This window comes from Ischnura elegans, chromosome 12 (assembly GCF_921293095.1).
Source record: "Ischnura elegans chromosome 12, ioIscEleg1.1, whole genome shotgun sequence".
Lineage (NCBI taxonomy): Eukaryota > Metazoa > Arthropoda > Insecta > Odonata > Coenagrionidae > Ischnura > Ischnura elegans.
In genome coordinates this window covers 56,330,451-56,347,909 of record NC_060257.1, presented here as the reverse complement: position 1 = coordinate 56,347,909, position 17,459 = coordinate 56,330,451, and the positions used below count along the sequence as shown (strand labels likewise).

At 39.0% G+C, this 17,459-nt stretch overlaps 2 protein-coding genes across 4 annotated transcripts in view; both read right to left on the bottom strand.

The window, feature by feature from the left end:
* Positions 1-852: 852 nt before the first annotated feature.
* Positions 853-12,989, bottom strand: LOC124169069 (divergent protein kinase domain 2A-like). Of its 2 annotated transcripts, none has more exons than XM_046547542.1 (6): positions 12,386-12,989; positions 11,949-12,188; positions 11,670-11,860; positions 7,793-8,105; positions 4,891-5,027; positions 853-1,627 (listed from the first exon to the last, which is right to left on the bottom strand). In XM_046547542.1, the coding sequence occupies exons 1-6, from the start codon at positions 12,549-12,551 to the stop codon at positions 1,430-1,432; spliced, it is 1,245 nt and encodes a 414-aa protein (XP_046403498.1). In that variant the 5' UTR covers positions 12,552-12,989; the 3' UTR covers positions 853-1,429. The 2 variants fall into 2 exon arrangements, with proteins under 2 accessions (XP_046403498.1, XP_046403499.1); XM_046547543.1 differs by having other exon boundaries at positions 12,326-12,417.
* A 1,882-nt stretch (positions 12,990-14,871) lies between these two features.
* Positions 14,872-17,459, bottom strand: part of LOC124169796 (protein disulfide-isomerase) — a 35,936-nt gene continuing 33,348 nt past the window's right edge. For both annotated transcript variants that reach the window (XM_046548547.1, XM_046548546.1), the window contains exon 10: positions 14,872-16,505. In XM_046548547.1, the coding sequence (XP_046404503.1) occupies positions 16,455-16,505 (51 nt within the window). In that variant the 3' untranslated portion in view covers positions 14,872-16,454. The remainder of the gene's footprint in view (positions 16,506-17,459) is intronic.

Here is a 17,459-nt window from a genome sequence, read left to right as displayed (position 1 = left end):
AATCTTGGTCCCATGCGGCAAAAAGTTACTCTTCCACATATTTACTCTGAATTAGGAACTGCCTTGCTCCTCACATGTTAGCTGCAGCCAAATCTACCTTCCATTGTGCAGACCGTAATTGGCCCCACTAATGGGTGGCAAACTTCATTTGGTGTGGTATGATCCTAGGTTCATCTTCTTGCTGGTGCCTAAAGGCAGCAGTTCACTTTGCAGCCTCTCAACAACAGAACAGGAAAGGGGGCAGGGGAGGAACATGTGGTAGCCACTACTTAGGACCACAGGACCAAGGGATTAAGTTAAAGTAAACCCGGAGTATAAAGTGTACCCGGACTTTTTGGCACAAGGAACCAACATGGCTGAAGCCAGAAAATTTTTTGGGGCGGAGGTTGGGTTAGAGCATGGGCGTACCCAGCGAGGGGCAGCTGCCCCCTCCAGAAGCAAAAATCGCAAAAGTCTCTCAGCAAAATCAGCACTGAATTGTGGCGAAATCATTCAACAAATTTTCTTTAAATCCACGAAAAATGATATATATATAAGTACAAGACAGGGGTCTCCAATTTACTAGGCCACAAGGGCCACATTCTAAGTTCCGAATCGCCCCGCGGGCCGGATAGCAAATTTGCCGATGACTGAAGTATTCGATACCAACGTCTACCGAAGTATCCGGTGGCGTATTTCTTATTTACGAACGATTGAAGGCGACTTTGCCATGCAACACAGCGCTGCAATGCTTCTAGCAGCGTCTCACAGAGTTAAACGAGTGCGCAGGCCGGATGAAAGCCCTTCGCCGGCCGGATCCGGCCCGCAGGTTGTATTTTGGAGACCCCTGGTATAAGATATGTACCAAAAATAAAACTATTTTTTCAAGGAAACAATCTCATTAATCCCATGGCTTGCCCCCCCAGTTAAGATCCTGGGTATTCCCTTGGGTTGGAGAGAAGGTACATTTGAGAAGATTCATTTCATTTGTACTCTACACTTATGACAATATCTCCCAAACATTTCTGGGGAGTTTGAACCTAGTCACCATCCCCCCTCTTGCTATGGTCTTGGAAAACAATACAAAACCCATAATACCCTCCTGATTCCCAATTTTCTAGCTTTTTACAACAAATGGACAAAATTTGGAACACCCCAATCGCTTAAAAAGCAAACTATTATTATATCACAAGATGTAAAAAGGTTCTTGACTAGCTCACTTCATTTAAATTCACTGCACTATAAGCACAAATTAAATCCACACCAGTTCAAATTAGTGAAAAGCCTACGTAACGGCATCTTCTTTGATACAAAGAAAAACATTCTGACACCAAACAGATAATCTGTGCTGATACATGTAAATTATAACACATATGGAAGCGGTTAGAATAATTACTTAACTACTGACCATACAAAAAATAGTTGTTTTATACCTGTAGACACGATTTCATCACAAGTAATAAGCAAGGTGTTCCAACAATTGCTGCAATTCCAAAGCAATGGATTCACGGGATTGATCGGCATCAGTCGGCTGTATACACTCCTTTAAAAGATATTCCAACTGCGAATAATATTCGTTCTGTTTCACTTTTTCTGGAAACGGTCTCAGAAGTCCATCTTGTAGGAATGGTGATGACCCAAAGAGTTGCTGTAATGATCAAGTAGGCTTTTTTCAATAAATTAAAAAGGTTTCAGCTTTTCATCAGCAAATTCTAGCTACCTTCTACATGATGGAAAATTGTAAACGCTGCAAATTTTTGAAAAGTGAGAATGTAAAAAAATTGATTTTAGTGCCTAAGAAATTGCATGTCTTAACATGATTATTGAGCCAATGCCACAATTACACGTCTCATTTAAACCGTTTATCATCCCAAATGACTGGAGACAACTCAAGGCAATTCTACAGTTGGCCTCTATTCTTGGAGATCTACCTCTAATACCTGGCGGCCCAATTGACCAGAGTCTACTGTAATTAATTATGCACTTGATATGATGCAAAAATTTGCAAAGTAAAAAGTAAAAGGCTTACGTATGAAGGGCAGACGTGTTAATAGGTTGTACAATACAAAAACTTTAAAGGGTATAAGAGAATCAGTGGAAAATCCAGAGAGGGGCTACAATCCCTCACTGGTGTATCCAATTTATGCTAGATAAAATGATAACTTTGTTCGCAGAAAAGTTTCTCGGGTTTTCCACCGGTTGATGTCGTCCATGTCTCCCGACGTTTCGATCAGCAAGTCACGGATCGAAACGTCGGGACACATGGGCGAAATCAACCGGTGGAAAACCCGAGAAACTTTTCTGCAACTGATACGCCGGGAAAACCTAAGGTCATAGATAACTTTGTTCAGTTGTCGAATGTATGCAGGAGACGAGAGTCAAAAGACACCCTTAAAGTGTTGTTACAAGCCTCAAAATTATCATAACCTCCCGAACCCACACTACTGCTGATTTGTTAACTCCCAGGCCACCACCTAAACCCTCCCTTTGTCCATATCATGGATCCGTCACTGAAGAGAATGGAATACTGGATGGAAAATACCGTATAAGCGCGTGTAAGAGGCGCACCTTTTTCCCCAGATATTGCAGCCGAAAATGGGGGTGCGCCTCTTACACAAACTTCTTATCTCCCCCCCCCTCCCCTTCACCGGTTGCAAGTTCAAGGGGAACTGAGTGGCCTTGGTTTTCAGCGTGAGTCAGTCATCTGAAACCCTGGGTCAAAATCAAGCGGCAGGCAGGGGAGTTTCTCCCTTAGTGACGTATTTTTAAAATGCTCCTGTTTGAATTTCTTGCAAGCATCGCGCCGTCATGTCGGTACCCCACAGGTGAACATTGAAAAGATCGCGCGGGGTGATTCGCTCCGGAGCGCGCGCTAAATTTATTGCCACGAGTGGGCATCCCGCGGCATTTATACTGCATATAGTAATATTGGTGTCAAAACCTGCGGTTGAAAAAATTCGAACGAGTGTGCTCATTGTTGGACTTAATGGTGGATAGAAGAAATCGGAAATGCTTATAAGTGAAGAGCGCTGAAGGAGAGGTCGAGGGGAAGAGGGCTCCCTCCCATCCGTATTTAAAGCTACGAGCGAAGGAGCAAGGGAAGAACACGTCCGATCTTGCATGTGACGTCGTTGCCTTTAAAGCGAAGGGGCGAAGGCGCAGCAATGTGATATACGCAGTTTGCGTTGCCTGAGTTTCCAGTCCGTCTCGTCTTGTTTGAATGCGCTTATGCTACGCTTGTTTCTTCCGAAATTGTGCTGTTTGGACTATGTTGAATATTAGTAGCCTTATTTTAGCTATAGATCTTTGCGTCAATCAATTGGAGCTCAAAAAACTTAAATGCTGTAAGATATACGTCGCGTTAGGTCTAATTCTTTTTAGAACCTCGTGCGTGTCATACAATTGCTGAAAGATATCGAGATATCTTCGAGCTCAGAAGGTGACTCACGTAGCATTTGACCTCTAGAAACTCGGGGAATTGAACCTGGTAGACCGAAAAAGGTTAGTTGGTGGAATGGGGTAGGGATGAAACACGTTTCCATTGTTCCCCTGTAACTTGATATTTTCCTGTGGAGTCTCGGAAAGGAAAAAAACGGCAGAGGCATCAGCTGATGGAGAGCCGAGTGTAGTTCCGTTAGGCCCTTTGCACACACACCGATTTTGGACGGCCGGTAAAATATTGGCCGATATTTTACCGGCGAAGCGATGCTTGCACACACGCCGGATTTTTACCGGTCAAACGATACGTTGCTAAGTTTTTGAGCCGGCGTCGGCGATCCAAAGTGACAATAGCCGGCAGCTAACCGGCATTTTGCCGGTGCCGGCGTGTGGTCGGTACGTGTGCAAGCTCCAATGCTCTCCCATTGTTCACTATTGGAATGTGGACGGCCGATATTTTACCGGCCGTCCAAAATCGGTGCGTGTGCAAGGGGCCTTAAATCTACGACGTGGTTATTATCCTACGGCGCTGAGATTGCCCCGATTGTTGTTCAATCTGTTGGGAAAGCTCATGCCATTTGCCTGTCGTGTTTTGCCTTAAAATTTTCCACGGCTGCAATTCTATTGCAATACTCCTGCGAGAGCTTTTAAACAAAATTGTTCGTGAGTAGGACAAGAAACGTAGAGCGATGGCGTATGCAAAGAGAGGATCGGAACTCTTTCTACTCACTCTAATGCCGCTATTACCGCCGCAGTTATCAAAATTTCCTCTTTCAAATAGTACTGAAAGAGGACATTTCGATAACTGTCGAAATTCCAGGCATACGTCTGCAACACCGCGCGATTGGATAAAAAAAATGTCGCAAATTTTTTTTTCTTTATAGCTTCGATCCTCAAAATAGGGGTGCGCCTCTTACACGTGTGCGCCTCTTACACAAGCTTATACGGTAATAAGCAGGAGGGATGGGGGATGTAGGCTGCAGAAAAAAGGTGAATGAAGGTGTAAAATTGGGTGAGTCGAAAGACTAAAATTTTACAAATTTTGCGATTAAAACTCATCTCTTTAACTTTCTTGATGCAGAGCTGAATCCCTCTGAAAAAAAAGTCTTCCTCATTCGGCCATTTTCACATAATTTCAAAGTGAAAAAAATGCTAAAGATGTCGAGCACTTTTAATGAGTTTGTGACATGATCAAAGTTCCGAGTCATCCAATCGTTCACAGACACATCCCAAACCTTGATGGAAAGAGTCATTCATTCGAGTTTAAATGATAAAGAACAATTGGAGGCAGATAAATGATGAGGAGAAGTAGTGGAGAAGCATGGAGGTCCTTGGAATGAGTCAGTGTCATCAGCAACTTATCAGGGAAAGGGGTAAACCAGTTGATATTTGTCACTCATAGCTCGAGAACTATGAGACAGATAGAAAAATGGAAACTGCTTATAATTACATAAGAGAGCAGGTGATACTTACGCTACAAACGGCAAAGTAATTGTGGTCACTGAGGTGGTGGCTGCATATGTCATATGCTGAGAACACAAAGCATGATCCATCTGGACAGTCATCTTGTAATTTGCTCACGTGAGTTACATATGCTTGGGTTGGCTCATCTATAAACAAGAGATTCTATTCAATGATATGCATTTAGAACTGCAGTTTTATACATGAAATTATCGTTGATGGAATATGTTGACTAATGAGGAACAATTGGTGCATTAGGTGACATAGACAATAGAAGAGAAGAATGATCATGGTAAGGGAAATACACACATCACTCCTACTAGACCTGTCACATTTTCTTTTCTCTCAACTATTTACTTGTTTGAAACTCATGCTACCATCTTGGAATTTTCAGAGTATGTATTCACTTACCATGTTGAGCTTAGTACTGTAGATCTGTACCCCAGAATTTTCAATACTTTTCTGTTATTTCTTACCAACCAGACTTGGATGCAAGGAATAGGTGTTTGCTATCATCCTATAGAATGAATTTTCAATACTCCAGAATTTTCAATACTTTTCTGTCATTTCTTACCAACCAGCCTTGGATGCGAGGAATAGGTGTTTGGTATCATCCTATAGAATGAATTTTGTTTTAATTTCATGAGTTTATTTTTGCTTTTGTTTTAATTTCATGAGTTTATTTAGAGGTTTATCACTTCGTTAAAAATGGCAAAGTATGATTTTTCAAAATACAGATGGCATAATATTACGCCCTTACAATGCAAAGAGTTAAATACAAGAATTTTACCTCGGTATGAATGCTGACCTAAAATTTTCCTGTTCGAGATAAAAGTTAATGCTGATAAGGAACTTCTCAAATCACTCTGAAAATTTCGAAGTGATAGCCCTAGTTTCAAAGAAGTGATACATCATGAACTAAAGAATAGACCAATGGTAGATATGCATCCTCTGAATAGTTAGGGTGCAGAATAATTACACATTTTAAGCTTTGAAGGAATGTGGTACTTAAAAAATAGAAGGGGCAAAGAGAAGGAAAATATTACCTTTGAGTGTAATAACTTTTTCTACCTAGCTTTACTCTGATGGTGGGTTCTGAGTACCACAGTACGATGTGGTTAATGTCATCAAAAACATTATGTTCACATTAATTTATTCACGGAATGATCAGCACTCAAATTTCCAAACTAAATTTACCCAAGATTAGTACTTTTTCCTTCTTGCTTGCCATTAACCTACTTTTAATTTTTATTGAACTCATATTTCACAATAATTTGTGGCCAATTTTAAGAAATATCATGGGTCTATTTAATGATTTACTTCCCAAGAGAGGAAGTTAATAACTAGTGGATGAGAAAAGGGTGAAACAAATTAGTAAAGACGATATGGGAGATGGAGGTAGTTGTTATCAAGAAAGGATTATCAAGAAAGGTGCAAGAGGGAAAGATGCAATGGTTTGGACATATATTGATTAGGGATTAGGAGTATGTGGGAACAAAATTCAAAATTTGCCAGTAGAAGCCCTGGAAGAGAACGAGAGAAAGACCAATGAGAAGATTTAAATGGAAAAATCCAAGATCACATGATGGGTCTGACTGGCTGACTAAGATGATAGCCTTTGCTTTCATTGTGTTTATTTCTATTCAGTACTTAGTTACAAAAATTTTTGGTACCGTGGAGGGACTGTGTCGAGAATGATTTCATGGAGAGGGGTTTGACTGAAAGAGATATTGCGGATCAAGTGACTTGGAGGGGACTAGTTAGAAACATCGACCCCTAATGGGAATAGCTGCAGAGAAATAAGAAGACGAAAAATAAGTAACAAATATTTATAAAATGGGAATACAAGATAGTCTCTTTGAGAGGCCCCATGATTCACTGGTTCTTTAACCCTTTCGCGACACGCTGGAGTTTTTGCCTCAGCATGACTGCTGGAATGAGCCCCAAGAGACTCTTCGGTCCCCTCTGTACGGAGCATTTTTGCAGGACATTTGTTAAGAAGGGTCTCGTGGATAATCACATACTCTCAGCACAAACCTTTTTTGACCCTTCCTAGCAGGGACTCTGCATTATCTCAGACTCTGAGGGTAGTTGGGCTCCCTTCTTTCTCGGTTTATAACCCTACCAGCGGCATTGGTTCGCTGTCAATCATGCTCTGTTTGTATGAATTAGCAATATGGATAATTGTTGCTTGTATGTAAATTGAAGACTTTGAATGAAATTCCTCGTTTTATTCTGAGAATTGTAAAATTTCGAACAAAGCTCTACCGTCAATATTAATGCATTTAATGTAGCAACAATTTCCATGTTGATGTCTATACTGAAATCAAGATGTAAGTTAATATTCATCGTACAATTTCGTTTAAAAATTGTAAATACTTCTCAAAAGACAAAGAATTCAATTTTTTGTTTATAACTTTTGAGAAAGGAACAAATATTTATTTCGAAAACTGACTAAATGAACAATTGTATGACTGCAGTCCCTAACCACAAAGAGGGCTAATATAAGACAAGAGGTCCGGATACCTGCTCCCAGATTTCAAGGGCACGGCCTAAGTCCTGCTTTGTTGGGTCCTGAAACTAAGACTTCAGGAACTAGGGACCATCATAGAAGGGAGAGAGTAAGGAAATGTATATATATATTAGGCATTCGTTCACCTTCGTAGGAAAATCTTCGATGAAAATTTGCGGCTTTCGTCCCCCAGATCAAGAAAGGTCCTGCCGCATATTTTCATTGTTAGAAGGGAAAGGGTAAAAGACATAGTTTGGCCAGTAGGAGAGTCCCCATCTTTTTGACACAGTGGGTAAAGTAAGCAGTCAAATAAATCATTAACTTAAGGAAACGACTAAAATTTAGACAATATGCAACACTGAAATAAAATGTACTAATATTTTTACTGCCCATAATACTTACCAGTCTCTGGCAACCTCTTGTCCACAAGAATTACATCCTCTAAATCTACAAATTTCAAATGAATCCCTTTGATATCTTCCATGACAACAACATTATCTGGAGAAATGTCCACCAAATACAGTCTAAATAGTGAATCTCCGTGAGTAAATCGATGAGCTGCTGTCAGAGCTTGTGATGCAAGAAGAGCCCTTTTCTCCCACGTTAAATTGTATGCAACAGCAGATAGGGGCTCCCCACAATATTCTTCGGCAATTAGCCTGCCACAAGCTCCAAGATATTCAGGAAATGGCCAACCACCCTGGGATTGAAACAACTGGAATTGTGAAAAAGGGATCATTTTACAGTGCTGAAGTAACCGAATTACATCCATAACCCTAAATAGCTATCCCATAATAAAATTAGAGAAAATAGCTTCAAGCATTTTTAACACTTTTTGCACTTCGGGTTGTTAACATCAGTTATTAATAGGGATGGTTGGATTGGATACGCCTTTCCAAATACCCGTGGATATTGCCCTTCATCAGATACATTGGATCAAAGTCGCAGAAGACATCGGATCTGAATCTGAAGTCTTCCGCTGGTGGAAAGAGTTCCGATTCTCTCTTCAAATGCGCCGTCGCATACGATTCTTATCCTGCTCATGAACCATTTTGTTTGAAAGCTCTCTCAGAGGTTACGTAGAAGAATTTCAGCTGTGGAAAATAAAAAAGGCAAAATACGACTGGCACATAGAGTGACTCTTCCCAAGAGATTGAACAATCATCGAGGGAATTTTAGCGCCGTGGGATAATAACCACATCAAAAATAACTACGCCACAGATTTCAGAAAACCACCCTCGGCCGTCCATCAGCCCGTGCCTCTGTTGTTTTTTTTCCGAAATCACACGGACCATAAATCATTGTCTTCTAAGGAAAATATCAAATTACACAAGAACAATTGAAGCATGTTTCATCCCTACCCCATCACACCAACTGACTATCTTGGCCTGCCTGCCACTCCTTAGCCTGATCAACTGGGCTTTTTGGACAACATTCATTATTATTAAAGTATTCTACCAGTTAAGGTAGGTTTCCATGTAGCATTTTGCGAGTTACTTCAGCCAGTCCTGACTGGATCATTCTCTTCAATTCAAAATAATGGCTACTCCATTTCAATACGTACATATATCAATAAACCCTATTCATTTCTTCCATCCCTCCATTGCTTACCTAACATTTTTCTTTTCAACATGGATTTAAGTATGCCCTCTCCACACAGTATTCCCAACATCCAAACCTTCTGTCTCCATCGTATCTTGACCTATATTTCAAAAGACTTCAGTCTTTTCGAATCTCCCTCATTAAGTGCCAATGTTTCCACAACATAAAGTGCTACACTCCACATCAGACCCTTCACAAGTCTTTTCTTTATACTCTTACATAATATTCTTCTTCTCAGCTCTTTCCTATTCATGTCTATGAATGTGTCCATACCTAATAAAATTCTCTTCCTGATGTCCTAACTACCATATCCATTTTTCTCCTAATAACTGAACTGTTATTATCAACTTTTATACCACCTACATTTATCTTTAGCCTCAAACGTTGATTAGTATCTTGGAGTAGCTCTTTAAGAATTAAACGCAAAATTTTTGGCCAACATTTTGGTATATTTTTATACCTCTTTCAGGTTTTTTTTGCATTTATTTGTTTATTATTTTAATTAACGGTCTAGTCCAGTGGCCTGGCTATCACTGCAGCCACTGGACTAGACCCTCTTACCCTGTCTTAGCATGAATCCAGGGTCAACTTACTGTGTTACCAGTGTATTTAAACCAAATATCTGTCGATTAGCAATAGATTAGAATAGCTAACATTTTTTTCAGCATTGCAGAATTAGAAAGAGATTTCTAGCATTGATAATAACAAAGTTAGTAAACACAAGGTATTCAGACTCTTAACTCCAGAAGTACATTAATAGTAACACTAAAATTTTGTTAAAAATTGCTTACGCACATTTAAAAAAAACAAAGAATTCATATCAAAATATAAAAATTGGAGTACACAACAAAATGTCTCTTTACAAAAACCATTGATAATATAGCCACTTCAAAATGGATTTATGCAGTGAGGAGGATCATAAATGAGTAAGAGGATCTGGGCCAATTGCCAAGCAGTGGCCCTAAAGTCTCACTACGCTGGGTCTCAGGCAGGTCCTGAATGCCTCCAACAATTGCTACCTCAATACTGATTTCCCATCATCTGCAGCCGGTCTAATGGGGTAGTTTCCTATTCTTTTTTTATTGCCTTAATCTAAAGATGCATGAATTACATACTCCTGGAGTACGTACTTCACGCTTTTGGATTTTTAAATGAAGATATCTATTTTTCGCGATTAAATGAAAAGTGAAAATTTTCATGCGAGTGAAAACGTGATGGCTAAGAATGAATGCTGGGAAAAGCCCATGTGACGTCATTCTGGTTCTCGCTGCCGTTGTGTGAGGCCATCTTGGTGCAAGGCTATGAGCGCCACTACGATGCAGGCTGCTAGCAGGTAGCAGAGTACCCTGCTAGCAGGTGGTGCTTGGCTTAAATATGGATTATTAATACCTTATCAAACGAAGGAAACTTTCCAACCATAGGCAATTTTGATATGTGATTATTAAGAGATGTTTCCCTGAGCTCTGTGCCTCATGCATGCATTGGTAATCTCAGACGATGTAAAACTCCTATCTACTCGTATAGAAACTAGGTCCCTGTGACGTCACGTGGAGCGGATTTGCATTGGCGCCAACCTGGCCTTTTTCAAATGAGGTTAAAATTGACCCTTACCATTCGTCAAAAATCGGGATTTCTAGAACCATATAATTTTTATATTATGACTACACTAATGGTGGGTAACGAATCTCAATCAATGCCTTTCGTTTTCTCTGATGAAGGAAACTACCCTATTGACGTTCGTTTGTTTGATTTGAAAAATACATACCAGCTAGAGCCGACGTTAGGTCTTTTGCATATGAAAATTCTCAATTGCAGGTGACATTTGGTGCGAAAGGGTTACAGAAGGGAATTTATTACGGGGCTTCATTTAGAGGTCCCGATTCGATTCATTGTATGGTATTTAAAGGTAGTGACCAATAGCTTAGGTCATTTGTGCCACAGAAAGGTGAAGGGAAGTGATTCATCATCTGGATGAAAGTGATGTGAAGAGGACAGGGACGCCGACTTACAAAAAATATTGGGGGGGCCCAAAGCGGGGATCTATCCCCGGGAAATTTTATAAGTAGTGAGTTTTAAGTTTTGAATCATTTTAGAAGAGTCATATGATAAAAATTAGAACACCGAGAACTCTTATCTAGATATCTGGACACTCCGGGGAAAATCAACAAGCCTTAAACATTTTTCCTCACACCCATAACGAATTATTGAGGGGGCTCAGGCCCCCTCAAGCCCCATGGAGTCGGCGCCAATGGAAGAGGACATGTGCCAAGTGTGGTTGTGTCGAGTGCAAGGTATCTGCGAGCAATCTTACACCAGCCAGGGATTTGTCTACGGAGTGTGTGTAAGTGCAACTTATCATGTAGTCTCTTCATGGTTACAATTGTATCTGTTCATCAAGAATAAAGTAAGTCTTGACATACAGAGTCTATTGTTCTAATAATTACCCCCATTCATCAAAACAGTAAGAATATGTGGAGAGAAACCACTCATCAGAATTAAATTGCTCTTAACAAAGGTGCTGCAAAAACATGAGAGCTATAGCTTAACAACCCATCCAACAGATGAAGTGCAGTACTAGACATACCCAACACACCCTAGAACTTGCTCTGGCATTGTATATAACCTGTACATCATGTAAAGAACCATTTCAAAATAGTTATAACGGTAATGTACAAACCTGAAGAATTATAGGCTCTGGGTTAATATGAAGTAGAGACCAAATGTGTAGCAAAGCAGCAAGACCACCACTTCTGATATCAAAATCAGTATCAACAGACAATCTATTGAGAAACTCGTCAACGATGTGACTTCTATTTTCTTCATCTATGTCGGAGGATTGAGAGCAAAGAACAAGCTTCATCATTGGAGCTGAAACATAAAATGCCACAGATAAAATTAAATCTAGGAAAGATGGTTAGAGAAATACATGTAGCATATGTAATTCATAAAAACGAACCGCTGAAATTTCCTGCGAGCTTTTCTACAATTAAATGTAGCAATGTATCAGGAGGTATATCATTCCACCTCTTCACTCCAAGATTTTTCATGATTTTAGTAACCTTTGAATCAAACTCTCGTAGTTCCCAGTCATGTCCAAGGTTCTTCAAGATTATTTCTTGAGAGTTGTCCAACATTCCACGGAATACATTTTTAGATCCACCGAAGAATGTATCATAATGTTCCCAAAAAGTTAAGCCTAAAGAAATTATCCCTTCATGAGAAATAAAACTACTAGAACGCCTTAACTTAACTTACTGCCGACAATAAACTACAAAATCGTATAACAATAGATGGAATAGGGATATGAGAGAGCAGGTAAAAAAATAAGCTTACAGTTTTAAGTAGTAGAATCACAATGGAAAACATGCAATGAGGAGAAAGAAAGTGGCTAACTTTTGGGCTGTCCAATGGATAGACGGCCTTTATAAACAGAAGAGCACAAGGTGTTACCGAAGCAGAACGGACATCTGTCCACGGCCACAATGTCTTCAACAGTAGCATTTCTCCAAATCTGATACACAACGCATGACACTGCTACGATGACCATGTATTTCCACATAATTACTGTGCCTACAGCATACACACATCTACTATTAATACTTTTAATTAAATTTCATTGATATCAAAACATTTTGCAGTCTAAGCACATGAAAAACGTCTTTGACATTAAAGCCACTTATTTAGGGTATGTAACACAGGGAATAATCTTCTAATACGACTGGAAAAAATGAGCGAGTGGAAAAATACAGGAAAAATAACTCGACGCTGAAGGGCACACATCTTCCAGCGGCATATGAAATAATACGAATTACATAGGTCCTGCGGTTCCAGCGTGAAACTCAGCCAACAGACATTCACACCATTTTCCACATAGGGTTTTCACATTATTGAGATGTTTAAGTTCGCATCATTTATCACATTGCACAGTAAGAGTAAAAAATTATAAGCGATCAAGAAATTCAAAATCGACAAAACACCATTAAAACAATGAAACACGCATTGCGTAACTATCGATTGATTGCGCGCAATTTTTGAATTTGAAAATTTCTCATTCAGAAGCGGTTGCATTTGAAATAAGCATAAATTGATTTCCATCCAGCAGCAGTCACAGCTATGTTTCTATGTAATCCAATGTCTCTTTCGTCTTTAAAAAAATAAACTCCGTGTCATGGCTTAAACCATAAATTTTATACTAGGCTTTGGTCCAAACCATTATTTTTTATAGATGATGAAATTTACACCTCTATAGTTTATCTCTTTTTTACACAAAATGAGTGCTGCTACTTCCACAAAAAATCTGGATTCATGCCGTAGGGTTAGTAGAGTATTTATGATTCATGCTCTAGCGACTGTTCTTCTTTTGTTCCTACTTTACCCCTTATCTTATAGTATTCATGCTGATAGCATGTACCCTCCATTTTGGGTACATCCACTTCGATATGTATTTTAACTTTCCTGTCTTCATTCCTTTTTCTCTTCTGATTATGAATTTATAACTTCTTATTATAAATTCGTTAGGAAGAGCATTATTTATACATGTGTTTTTTTAGTCTTTAAATTACCAAAATGAAGTTGATATTCATGTGGTAATATTTGCTTCATTTGAAAAAATGTTTTATGTATCAAGGACCCAAATAAGTTTTTCAGGACTTTAAGTCTACCCTTTTGAAGACCGTGAAAATGAAGCCAAAATTTCGTTTGTTTCAATACATATATGATCGTTTAACAGATATGGTCCACCAAAATACAATCCTTACCCTTAAAGCAATATCATACTCTGTGAAGCCACCAAGATGGCCCATACCATTTACTTCCTCTAATAGATGCTTCCCCTCCACCCTCTCCTGCAGAAGCCATGCTTCTGTTGGAAATATCTATACTTAGGCAGCTCTGCAGGCTAAACGGCAGGCAGAGGTAGCCGAGGTGCGTAAGTGCATAGCTTGGGTGCAAGTAGCTACTCACAATCCTGGCCAGCACATTTCAACTTTAGGAGCAATCGTCACAGTACATGAAATATTTAGTGGAGAAACTACATGATGCAACATACTGTAGTTTTGCCCTTTCCCCTCACATAAACGATGAAGTATGCAGAAACAGTATTGAGGACATGATGGTGATAATTATACTATTTGAGTGTGTGATAAGGTACATACATGCTATATTTGGCATGATGCATACAAACGAGCTACAAAGTAAACGATTTAAGTTTTTCCTGGTGAATACTTCTGACAAATATTTCTCAGGTTTGCATCCAGGTTAAAGCTTTTATGTAAGCCTAAAAAGGTTAAGCCTTTTTTTACATAAAAGCTTTAACCTGGATGCAAACCCGAGAAATATTTGTCAGAGCTACAAAGTGATCCAAATTGAACTATGAAATATAAGTACAATGCAATGACCAGACTGTCATCATAGGCAAAAGCTGTCATCACCCGTGACCTGAAACATTCTCCCTAAAATTAACTTCATTTTTGATTTATTTGGTGCAAAACAAAAAACGATTGACAAACTGAGCTTCCTAAATGGGAAGATAATGAAGTAGGGTATGAATGAAAACATGAGCAGCCAACTGCCCACCCACGATCATTCTAGTGTTAAGCATCTACACCAGATATATTACCCATGAGTAGTCTTAATGATTTCAGGACTATAGTATTAATGCAGCCTGGGGAAATGCTTCCCAAGTAAACTTTTCAGACAATGACAGAATCACAGGGAACACTTTTCAACTAATACATAGAGAGGAGGAAGGCCTAAAATTTCACAAGTCAAGGTAGAAAATTATGATGCTTATCACCATACATAGGTTTCCATCGTAAATCACAAGCTTAGTAGTTGACCGAGGGAAAAATTCAATTTCTGGATCAATGAAAACAACAGACTACATTTGTGAACCATTTATTACACATGGAACACGAGAGCAACCCAAATTCACAGACAATTTACAAATTCATTGGCCAATCCCATGAAGGGACAATTTTTCTTCTGACAACTGCCACAGGTAAGGTTTCAATATTCATTCATGAGTTGCAGATTAAGACATGACGAGAAACAATGACACAATTAGTAATTAAAACTGATATAAATTTAGAACATTTCAACTAGTGATGATCCAAAGAGAGGATCAGCCACAAAACTATTTGGCAACAGCTAAATAAATGGTTGAGCACAGAACACATAATTGACAGCAAGTAAAATACAAAAGAAGGAATTGCTCTCCCATACAAACACAATGATTCATCACAATTGTCAATTTGACAACATCCATAACTGGGAAGGGAACAAGGAACGATTAGACAAAATTTAATACCCACAACCGAAAACATGTGAATTCCAGAAAGCAAAATCAGGTGATTAAGTAATTGAAGGTGCATTCGATGTATTCAAAGCACCAAGGCACAATTAATAAAACTTAAATGCCCCATAGCTCAATAAGGGAGGTTTTGCTAATGAAATTCAACATTAATGGCAAGGTGACAAAGGTTATTTTTCCCATTGAATCACTAACGAAGAAACGAGAGGAGAAAGAGATACTGCAAATTGTGCATGCTATTAAGGATCAATTCAACTCTTTCCCTCTCCCATTTGTGCCACTGTCCATAAAAAAATGTTGGCCAGTTGGGGGCTTAAGACAAAGGTGTGGAAAAAATGCTTACTGGAATGCATTACACAAAAAACACTCATGCTGGCCAACATGATCACTGTAGAGCTATACAGCCACAATCGCAGTTAACATGGTGCATTTCTTAATTCTTTCAGTTCTTCAACATTGAAAATAATCAATCCCTAATGCACAAAACATACAGGGACAGACGCTGAATTACTTGATTTAAATGCCATGGAATACAGCCTGGAAAAAATTCCAAACTCTAATTTAAAAATTGACAGATTTTAAATAACTCCATCACGGGAGGCTTTCAACTGCACACCATTAGCTAGTCAGTTTCTTTTTTTTTAACGGTTTAACGCCTAGGACATTGATTCCAACATCCACTAAAAATGGGTACAAAATGACATCTGCCACCATATTCATTGCCAACATTGTAAATTTTCAGAGATTTCTCTTTCTCTTGCATGCAGTACATCCATCCTGGTCAAAAACCACTCTTCGAATCGGGGATCTCCTTCCTCGTGGCACAACTCTTCCACTTCACCATCCAGCAATGCACATCTGTCCAGGATGGGGTGCACCGAAGGTGTCACTCCTCACAGATTGTCTCTTAATGGGGGATGAGCCAGTGCTGAAGGACCCTTCCTTCTCAGTCTTTTTTGGAGGCAGCACATCCCAGAAAAGACATTGACGTTCAACCACCACCACCCACCTATGTCCCCCCTCTGCTCCCTCTCCTCAAGAGCAGTCCCCAACATCCACGAAGTCATTCACACACGCGCGCACACACCTTGCTCAAGTTGGTCAGACAAGCAAGCCTTTTAAAGCTCACTAGCGCAATCAACGTCTGCTCATTTAAAGTTCGTCCTTCTTGGGAGCATCATCATCCTCATCCTCTTCCTCCTCCTTTGGGAAATAAAATTTTAAAAACTTTTTTTAGGCCAAGACAATTTATTGATCACCTAATATGAAACTTCTCCAAATAAAATGAACCCACACAGCACAAAGAGAATAATACGTACATAATATTTAAAAAATATCATGCTACGTAAGTGGTATCAAATGTGCATATAAATGGTATAATGTCCCCATACATTGCAATATATGTGCATTATATGCAGAATATATGCACTGAATTGAAAGGCATAACATATGCAAACAAAAATGCAATTTATGAGTACATTACACCATATATTTCCACCTATTATGTTACTTATTATGTATATACATTTATACCACTTGTATATTATTCACATGTTGCGTACATAAACTATGATTTTATGCATTATTTACAATTTAAAGAATCCGTTTATGGAACTTAAATATGGTATAAGTTTTGAGTGTGCTGTGTGGGTTGAGAACCATAGGAAAAATATGAATTTAACTTATGTCAACTCAATCAGGGCTCTCCTTCTACGCTGTCAATTATAGAATGTTATTCAGCTTTGAGCTCCCATCAAAATTAAAAATCTCCTAGCAAGAATCATTGACAGCTGATAAATTTCAGTTTTACCTAGCTCAATCTATGTTCTCTCCCTACTTAGCCTACTTTGTAGTTCATACAATGAAAATGGTATAAGTCACCGAAAACATATGTTTAAAACTAGTTTAAATGAAAAAAACTAGGCTACTTCTCCCAGAGTCTAACAATTGGTCAATTCAACCTAAGTGTGATTAACTATTCAGTCAACTGCTAACTTTAATATCCAATCAGCTTTTCTTAATACAGGCTACTGAGGCTAAGTCTTAGGAGAAAAAACAACATTGAAAAGCTACAGCAGAGAACAATAATTTAGGCAAAAGCTTTGTTATTAGAACAAAAGAATGAGAAGATTTTCTATAGCTCAACTTACAAGATTG

Coding starts and splice junctions, on each gene's coding strand:
- LOC124169069 (XM_046547542.1), bottom strand. CDS start 12,551: ATGTGGAAATACATGGTCATCGTAGCAGTGTCATGCGTTGTGTATCAG. Junction 11,861..11,948: donor GCTCGCAGGAAATTTCAGCG/GTTCGTTTTTAT, acceptor TTTATGTTTCAG/CTCCAATGATGAAGCTTGTT. Junction 1,628..4,890: donor ATTACTTTGCCGTTTGTAGC/GTAAGTATCACC, acceptor TGATCATTACAG/CAACTCTTTGGGTCATCACC.